Genomic DNA, 9,605 nt, shown 5'->3' on the forward strand with positions numbered 1-9,605 from the left:
GTTTCCATGGAGACGACAGTAAACAGGCTCCAGGCTGTACTCACATGATCAGCGCCTCCCATTCAAAGAAGTTCTCCTCGTTAGCTGGACCTGCAGAACAAACAGAGAAACCGGGTCATGGTCTCATCCTGAGGTTCTGTTCTGACCAACTTTAACAGAACCGGTTCTGAAAGCCTGTTTTAGTGTCTGTTTCACTCAGCAGACGACCAGAGGAGCAGAGCCTGAACAACTACTGATCAGAACCGGACTGGTTCTGCTTCCTGTTTCAGAGACTCAGACTCGGTACCAGAATCACCACAGAAACCCGGAACTGGATTTAAACTGAGATCATGGAGCGAACAGAACCAGTCAGACGTTTGGATGTTAAACAGAACCAGTCGTTATTAAACCAAAACTAAAAAGCAAAGAATTAAAGCAGCAGCAGAACAGCTGGAGAGACTGATGTTGATCATTCACACATTTTTTGGAAAAGCCCAAAACTTCCAGAGTTTTGGAAAAATACTTCTATCGTCCTGCGGAATAAATGCAACAACTGAAGTTCTGTACTTCTGTGTGATTTTTTTTGATGGTATTATTCATAAATCTGATGAATATTTGATAAAAATAATGTTGATAAAGGCAAAGGAAATGGGGGAAGGTTACTGAACCATCCAAAGAGCAACGGATGAAGAATAGAAAACATTTTCCTAATGAAAAAAACAAACAGACTGAGGATAGAAAAACTATTGGAAAAGAAATGGAAAAAATTGACCCTTTAAAAGCAAAGTCATTAACAATGTATAAACTATCAATTTAACGTTGTCTGTAATAAATAAAAAAATAAATAAAAAGGTCCAGTCTCACCTGCAACGATTCCTTCGGGCGGGTTCAGGGTCAGCTCTGAAAAACAGAAAACGGAAAGATTAATCTGGATCACAGATAGAAACTGGAGAGAAAGGCCAACCAGACCCCCCAGCCGAGCCTTCAGTCTGACACCCGCTCCTGTCGGGACTCAGGCCAGATCATCATGACGACGATTAAAATGAACCATTACGTCTCCAGTCTTTCACCACTAAGGCTGGGACGGCTCACCATGGTCGTCATCACGCCATGAAAAGCTGCTGAATCAGCAGGGGCCACTCAGGATGTTCATAAATGTTATTATTATTGGCCCCTGGGGTCTTGCTCAGGGGTTTTCTGTGAGAATGTGTGGGACTAGAACTCAGAACCTCAGAGACCTAAGGGCAATGCTCTAACCACTCGACTACGTCTCCATTTAAACCTTTTTTCCAGGTGTGCTGTGATGCTAAATGAGGCTAAAAGTGATTTAGTTTTATTATTCAGGTTCAAATTAATAAAAGCTGAAACTATTGGAAAAACATCAGGTCTGATTCTCCTCCTTTAGATTAACTCCACATTTTATTGGCTACTTTTTAGCATTTTCTAACTAAAGTCATTTCAAACAGCAACTGTTGCTTTAAGAAACACTAAAAGAAATCAAGAAAAAATGTAGTTAGTAAAAGTTACTTTTTAGACCAAGCAGAGGAAAAAATATGGAATCACTGAATTCTGAGGAAATAATGATTGAATCACACTTTAAATTATTCATCAAATGCATCAAATATGACCTGCTGGTTATTCTGCACCTAAAAAGGAGCGACGCAGCTTTAAGAGCTGCTGCACCGAGTGGACTGATATGAAACATGGCTCCATGTCGATTCAAACAAAGGAGCGGATTATCAAACTCTTAAAAGAAGATAAATCATCAGGCAATGTTGCACAAGTTGTTGGTTGTTCACAGTCAGCTGGGTCTAAAATCTGGACCAAAAACAAACGACATGAGAAGGTTGTTAAAGGCAAACTGGTCGATCAGGGAAGAGATCAAGGCATCAAGACAGAAAACTTAAAGATTCACAACAAAACAAATGAAGATCGAAAGGAAACGAGTCAAAGTCTGAGACCGAACTGCAAGAATCTGACTAAAGGAAAACTGGGATTTAGAGACAGGAAAGCTAAAGGAAAGCTTTTATTAACTCCTTAACAGAAAAAATAAGGTTAGAACAAGCTAAATAAAAGCAAAGGTGGACTGAGGATCAAAGTCAATTTTAGGGCTACAACTTATGAATATTCTGCAATTATTTTTTCGATTAATCAATTAATAATCTTATAGCCAAAGGTTCCTTAAAGAAGAATTTTTAATAAATTTAACTCTGTGAAACTTCAGGAGTTCTGGATAGAGCATGTTGACAGAGAAAAAATATTTTTATCTTAAATGCAAAATGTTTACATAATTTTTTAGTATAATTGCTGCTTTCAGTGGTTTGCTCTGTCAGCTAAAGACACCTTTAGAGTTTCTATATTCTACTTAGAGATTAATCGATTACTAAATTAGTTGACGATTATTTCAATAATCGATTAATCCTATTAATTTCAGCTCTTATCATATTCAGTGATGAATCTCCAATCTGGTGATGATGAACCTGGAACCTTTATCTGCTGCCGTTCCAATGAGGCTTATAAAGACGAGGGCCTGAAGGCGACCTGCTGATTTCCACTCATCGATGATACAGGCTGCATGTCAGGGGAGGCGGCCGCCATTACAGATTCAATAAATGCTCACGTTTATGTTCAGATTTTAGACCCTTTTCTTATCCCATCAATTGAAAGGATGTTTGGGGGATGATGAAATAAAGATGATAATGCATCTTCCCATGGAGCAAAAACTGTGAAAACATTCCTTGAAGAAAGGCGCATAAGGTAAATATCACCACCTGCAAAAAATCCAATTAAAAATCATTGGTGGAAATTGGTCCATGAAAAGGATCCAACCTGCAAAGTGGATCTGGAAACAGCAACCAGAGAAAGTTGGAGCCAGACTGATGAAGAGTTCAGAGACTGCAAGCAAGAAGAGCCAGAGCTACTACAACTAAATACTAGTGATGCGTTGGAGCGTTTTTTATTGCTCTGCTTAGTCAAAAAAGTACCAGTTACTGCTGAACACATGTTATTTCTTGATTTCTTTTAGTGTTTTTTAAAGCCAGACAGTTTGAAATGACTTTAGTTTAGTGTCATGTCTGTAATCTGCTTTTTTTCTACAAAATTAAACAACTGAATGAACATCATCTGAGCTGATTCCATCATTTCTGCCAGTGCTTTTATAAATAAACATCGAGCGGTTTGTTCTTTATAGAGATCTGGATGTACTTGTACTGTGATCTAATTTCTTCTAGGAGAACAAAAACAATAAGTCGAAACTCAGAACTAACAGGTCTGATCTAATTAATTACAGGAAGTTAGCATCTGTCAGGCAAATATGTTTTATTCTTTTTAAATAAACCCTAATTATTGGACCTCAGTGGTAGTTAGGGATTGGAATCGAAAACCGGTTCCTGCTCAGAACCGGTTCCATGTTTTCCAATTCCATGGCACCGTTTGGAGGCTCGCTTAACGATTCTCTTTACGGTTCCAGACAGCACCAGAGCCTAGTGCTGGACAGCACGACTTAGGTCACGTTTCAGTGAGCAACTATGATGTCACCAGGCATAAATCTAGAAAAGCAAAAAAAAAAAAAAAAAAAAAAAAAAAGGCGTCCCAATGGGTAAACCGATCTAAAGTTTGGATGTAAAGTGGCAATAGGAAATACATCCAACATGCAGAAACACCTGCACAACATGGCATGAATTTTAATGAATGCTGTGTTTTTGATGCTTTCGGACAGAAGCTAAAGTTAGAACCAGCATGGAACGAAACTCTAGTGGTTAGTAGCTAGTTTTATGTCACTGGCTGAGCTTAATGTGGTTCCTAGTAAATCAGATGCCATTTCTGGAAATAAACCAATTTCCTGCCTCTTTTTGGGGTTATTAAACATGCTACCAAGTAGCTCCACAGTTCAGGGAGCGAGAGAAAGGTGGCGCTCGTTTATTTAAATCAGGGGGAGATGAGTTTATTTCCTGAAATTGTACAGTAATGCCTTTTCATTAAACGGATTCCTTCTCCTTTAGATTTAGATGACAGTGAGGAGCCGGGTAGCCTGGCTGGATCAGAGGCTGCAGCTCCCCTTCACTGTTTCATCGAGGCAGGCAGAGATAGAATGTCCCAGGCGAAGGTAGACGAATGTCACCGTGAACTTAACAAGTTCATTGTTAACAGAATCGATAAGGGAATCGGAATCATGAAAATCATATCAATTCCCAACCCTAGTGATTTCCACCAGGCTGCATCGATCTGAACACAGCTTATAGCCAACAGGTCTGTGGGAATCAGACTGGTCAGGGAACCAATAGGAGGTTAGTTGAAGCTGCAGGGATCCTGGGCAGCAGATGGAGAATCCAGCAATCTGAACAAAATCACTGAGAAGATTGAAGATGTTTCAGAGATGAACTGACAGCAGAGGAACATTAGACCTGCAGGAAGAACAGGATTATTCCCCAGTTCTTCATTCTTCCTTTAAAATTTAGCTTTGTTTGAAACCACTGAGAACATTGAGAAAAAATTAACTCCAGTTTGGCCTTAAATCAACAAAACGATTTTTTTTTTTTTGCAGTATTGATTTCACGCTTTAAGAAATACGAAAAAAAAAAATCTAACAAACTAGAAGTAGAAAACAGTTTTTATCCAAACTATAACTGGGAACAAATGACAGTTTCTTTTTTTTTAATGCTTCAATCTGAGCTCATCAGAACCAAACTGGATTCTAAAAGCCAAACATCTAAACTAACAGCTGCTGTTTACTTATGAGTTAGTTTATAGAGATAATCTCCTAATCTCACAGTTTGACTCTCAGTTACATAAACAGGCTGCAGAAGGTTCTGGACGGAGCTGACCAGCCGCACAATCAAAAAATACTTAAATATATCGTTTTTCATAAACCTAGATGCAGGAAACTGATGCCGAATCATTCAGAGAAGTTCATTTTAAACGGGTTTGAAAATATATTAATCTTTCTGTGTGAGATTTTAACTGTAGATCAAATAAACTGTTAAACTGTTGATTTTTTCAGGGGAGTTTGGTTCAACAGAAGTTTCCATACGCGCCGTATTAGCCTGTTGGGTAACGGCTTCCTCTCTTACCGGAAGTTCGGTTACTCACGTTTATATTCGGCCATCAGCCTCTTTAACGCGGTGCCGGCCATCCTGCTAACCGGACACGAAGCGGAAAGAAAAATAACTGAAGAAAAACAATCAGCTTCGAGCCGCAGCGCTAACAGCAGCCTCTGGACTCCTCTGTTCGCTGTAGAGGAAACAGCGCCCTCTGCTGGACCAGCACTTCTTCTGCTGCTGATTTATGGCAAATTAAGATTAGCCGTGAAGTTGACTGCCACCTACTGGACCGGANGTTTCCATGGAGACGACAGTAAACAGGCTCCAGGCTGTACTCACATGATCAGCGCCTCCCATTCAAAGAAGTTCTCCTCGTTAGCTGGACCTGCAGAACAAACAGAGAAACCGGGTCATGGTCTCATCCTGAGGTTCTGTTCTGACCAACTTTAACAGAACCGGTTCTGAAAGCCTGTTTTAGTGTCTGTTTCACTCAGCAGACGACCAGAGGAGCAGAGCCTGAACAACTACTGATCAGAACCGGACTGGTTCTGCTTCCTGTTTCAGAGACTCAGACTCGGTACCAGAATCACCACAGAAACCCGGAACTGGATTTAAACTGAGATCATGGAGCGAACAGAACCAGTCAGACGTTTGGATGTTAAACAGAACCAGTCGTTATTAAACCAAAACTAAAAAGCAAAGAATTAAAGCAGCAGCAGAACAGCTGGAGAGACTGATGTTGATCATTCACACATTTTTTGGAAAAGCCCAAAACTTCCAGAGTTTTGGAAAAATACTTCTATCGTCCTGCGGAATAAATGCAACAACTGAAGTTCTGTACTTCTGTGTGATTTTTTTTGATGGTATTATTCATAAATCTGATGAATATTTGATAAAAATAATGTTGATAAAGGCAAAGGAAATGGGGGAAGGTTACTGAACCATCCAAAGAGCAACGGATGAAGAATAGAAAACATTTTCCTAATGAAAAAAACAAACAGACTGAGGATAGAAAAACTATTGGAAAAGAAATGGAAAAAATTGACCCTTTAAAAGCAAAGTCATTAACAATGTATAAACTATCAATTTAACGTTGTCTGTAATAAATAAAAAAATAAATAAAAAGGTCCAGTCTCACCTGCAACGATTCCTTCGGGCGGGTTCAGGGTCAGCTCTGAAAAACAGAAAACGGAAAGATTAATCTGGATCACAGATAGAAACTGGAGAGAAAGGCCAACCAGACCCCCCAGCCGAGCCTTCAGTCTGACACCCGCTCCTGTCGGGACTCAGGCCAGATCATCATGACGACGATTAAAATGAACCATTACGTCTCCAGTCTTTCACCACTAAGGCTGGGACGGCTCACCATGGTCGTCATCACGCCATGAAAAGCTGCTGAATCAGCAGGGGCCACTCAGGATGTTCATAAATGTTATTATTATTGGCCCCTGGGGTCTTGCTCAGGGGTTTTCTGTGAGAATGTGTGGGACTAGAACTCAGAACCTCAGAGACCTAAGGGCAATGCTCTAACCACTCGACTACGTCTCCATTTAAACCTTTTTTCCAGGTGTGCTGTGATGCTAAATGAGGCTAAAAGTGATTTAGTTTTATTATTCAGGTTCAAATTAATAAAAGCTGAAACTATTGGAAAAACATCAGGTCTGATTCTCCTCCTTTAGATTAACTCCACATTTTATTGGCTACTTTTTAGCATTTTCTAACTAAAGTCATTTCAAACAGCAACTGTTGCTTTAAGAAACACTAAAAGAAATCAAGAAAAAATGTAGTTAGTAAAAGTTACTTTTTAGACCAAGCAGAGGAAAAAATATGGAATCACTGAATTCTGAGGAAATAATGATTGAATCACACTTTAAATTATTCATCAAATGCATCAAATATGACCTGCTGGTTATTCTGCACCTAAAAAGGAGCGACGCAGCTTTAAGAGCTGCTGCACCGAGTGGACTGATATGAAACATGGCTCCATGTCGATTCAAACAAAGGAGCGGATTATCAAACTCTTAAAAGAAGATAAATCATCAGGCAATGTTGCACAAGTTGTTGGTTGTTCACAGTCAGCTGGGTCTAAAATCTGGACCAAAAACAAACGACATGAGAAGGTTGTTAAAGGCAAACTGGTCGATCAGGGAAGAGATCAAGGCATCAAGACAGAAAACTTAAAGATTCACAACAAAACAAATGAAGATCGAAAGGAAACGAGTCAAAGTCTGAGACCGAACTGCAAGAATCTGACTAAAGGAAAACTGGGATTTAGAGACAGGAAAGCTAAAGGAAAGCTTTTATTAACTCCTTAACAGAAAAAATAAGGTTAGAACAAGCTAAATAAAAGCAAAGGTGGACTGAGGATCAAAGCATATTTAGGGCTGCAACTAATGAATATTCTGTAATTATTTTTTCGATATATCAATTAATAATCTGCAAGCCAAAGGTCCCTTAAAGAAGAATTTTTAATAAATTTAACTCAGTGAAACTAAAACCTTCCACTTCATGAGTTCTGGATAGAGCATATTGACAGAGAAAATATATTTTTATCTTAAATGCAAAATGTTTACATAATTTTTTTTTTAATTTTGGTATAATTGCTGCTTTCATGGTTTGCTCTGTCAGCTAAAGACACCTTTAGAGTTTCTATATTCTACTTAGAGATTAATCGATTACTAAATTAGTTGATGATTATTTCAATAATCGATTAATCCTATTAATTGTTTCAGCTCTTATCATATTCAGTGATGAATCTCCAGTCTGGTGATGATGAACCTGGAACCTTTATCTGCTGCCGTTCCAATGAGGCTTATAAAGACGAGGGCCTGAAGGCGACCTGCTGATTTCCACTCATCGATGATACGGGCAGCATGTCAGGAGAGGCGGCCGCCATTACAGATTCAATAAATGCTCACGTTTACGTTCAGATTTTAGACCCTTTTCTTGTCCCATCAATTGAAAGGATGTTTGGGGGAGGATGAAATAAAGATGATAATGCATCTTCCCATGGAGCAAAAACTGTGAAAACATTCCTTGAAAAAAGGCACATAAGGTCAATATCACGGCCCGCAAAAAGTCCAATTAAAAATCATTGGTGGAAATTGGTCCATGACAAAAATCCAACCAGCAAAGTGGATCTGGAAACAGCAACCAGAGAAAATTAGAGCCAGATTGATGAAGAGTTCAGAGACTGCAAGCAAGAAGAGCCAGAGCTAGTACAACTAAATATTAGTGATGGAGCGTTCCTTTCCCTCTGCTTGGTCTAAAAAAGTAACCGTTACTGACTACCACTTTTTTTCTTGATTTCTTTTAGTGTTTTTTAAAGCCAGACAGTTTGAAATGACTTTAGTTTAGTGTCATGTCTGTAATCTGCTGTTTTTCTACAAAATTAAACAACTGAATGAACACCATCTGAGCTGATTCCATCATTTCTGCCAGTGGTTGTATAAATAAATATCGGGTGTATTTTATAGAGATTTAGATATACTTGTACTGTGATCTAATTTCTTCCAGGAGAACAAAAACAATAAGTCGAAACTCAGAACTAACAGGTCTGATCTAATTAATTACAGGAAGTTAGCATCTGTCAGGCAAATATTATTATTTTTTTAAATAAACCCTAATTATTGGACCTCAGTGGTAGTTAGGGATTGGAATCGAAAACCGGTTCCTGCTCAGAATCGGTTCCGTGTTTTCCAATTCCATGGCACCGTTTGGAGGCTCGCTTAACGATTCTCTTTACGGTTCCAGGCAGCACCAGAACATAGCGCTGGACAGCACGACTTAGGTCACGTTTCAGTGAGCAAGTACGACGTCACCAGGCATAAGACAAGCAAATCTAGACAAGCAAAAAACAAGAAAAAGGGCGTCCCATGGGGTAAACCGGTCTAAAGTTTGGATGTAAAGTGGCAATAGGAAATACATCCAACATGCAGAAACACCTGCAAACACAACATGGCATGAATTTTAACGAATGCCGTGTTTTTGATGCTTTCGGACAGAAGCTAAAGTTAGAACCAGCATGGAATGAAACTCTAGTGGTTAGTAGCTAGTTTTATAACACTGGCTCTGCTCAGTGTGGTTCCTAGTAAATCAGATGCCATTTCTGGAAATAAATCAATTCCTTCCTGCTTTTGGGGTTATTAAACATGCTACCAAGTTGCTCCGCAGTTCAGGGAGCGACAGAAAGGTGACGCTCGTTTATTTAAATCAGGGGGAGATGAGTTTATTTCCTGAAATTTTACAGTAATGCTTTTAGATTTAACGGATGCCCTTCTCCATTAGATTTAGACGACTGTGAGGAAGCGGGGAGCCTGGCTGGATCAGAGGCTGCAGCTCCCCTTCACTGTTTCATCGAGGCAGGCAGAGATAGAATGTTCCAGGTGAAGGTAGACAAAAGTCACTGTGGACTTAACAAGTTCATTGTTTCACAGAATCGATAAGAGAATCGGAATCCTGAAAATCTTATCAATTCCCAACCCTAGTGGTATTCCACCAGGCTGCATCGATCTGAACACAGCTTATAGCCAACAGGTCTGTGGGAATCAGACTGGTCAGGGAACCAATAGGAGGTTAGTTGAAGCT

At 39.4% G+C, this 9,605-nt stretch overlaps 1 protein-coding gene across 1 annotated transcript in view; it reads right to left on the bottom strand.

Annotated features, from left to right (window-relative positions):
* Nucleotides 1-5,217, bottom strand: part of ube2g2 (ubiquitin conjugating enzyme E2G 2) — an 11,106-nt gene extending 5,889 nt beyond the window's left edge. The window contains exons 1-3 of the mRNA XM_015391682.1: nucleotides 5,068-5,217; nucleotides 844-879; nucleotides 45-90 (exon numbers count right to left, since the gene is read on the bottom strand). Of these exons, the coding sequence (XP_015247168.1) occupies nucleotides 45-90; nucleotides 844-879; nucleotides 5,068-5,110 (125 nt within the window). The 5' untranslated portion in view covers nucleotides 5,111-5,217. The remainder of the gene's footprint in view (nucleotides 1-44; nucleotides 91-843; nucleotides 880-5,067) is intronic.
* Nucleotides 5,218-9,605: the final 4,388 nt, after the last annotated feature.

The sequence above is a fragment of the Cyprinodon variegatus genome, unplaced genomic scaffold (assembly GCF_000732505.1).
Source record: "Cyprinodon variegatus isolate N-32 unplaced genomic scaffold, C_variegatus-1.0 Scaffold555, whole genome shotgun sequence".
NCBI lineage: Eukaryota > Metazoa > Chordata > Actinopteri > Cyprinodontiformes > Cyprinodontidae > Cyprinodon > Cyprinodon variegatus.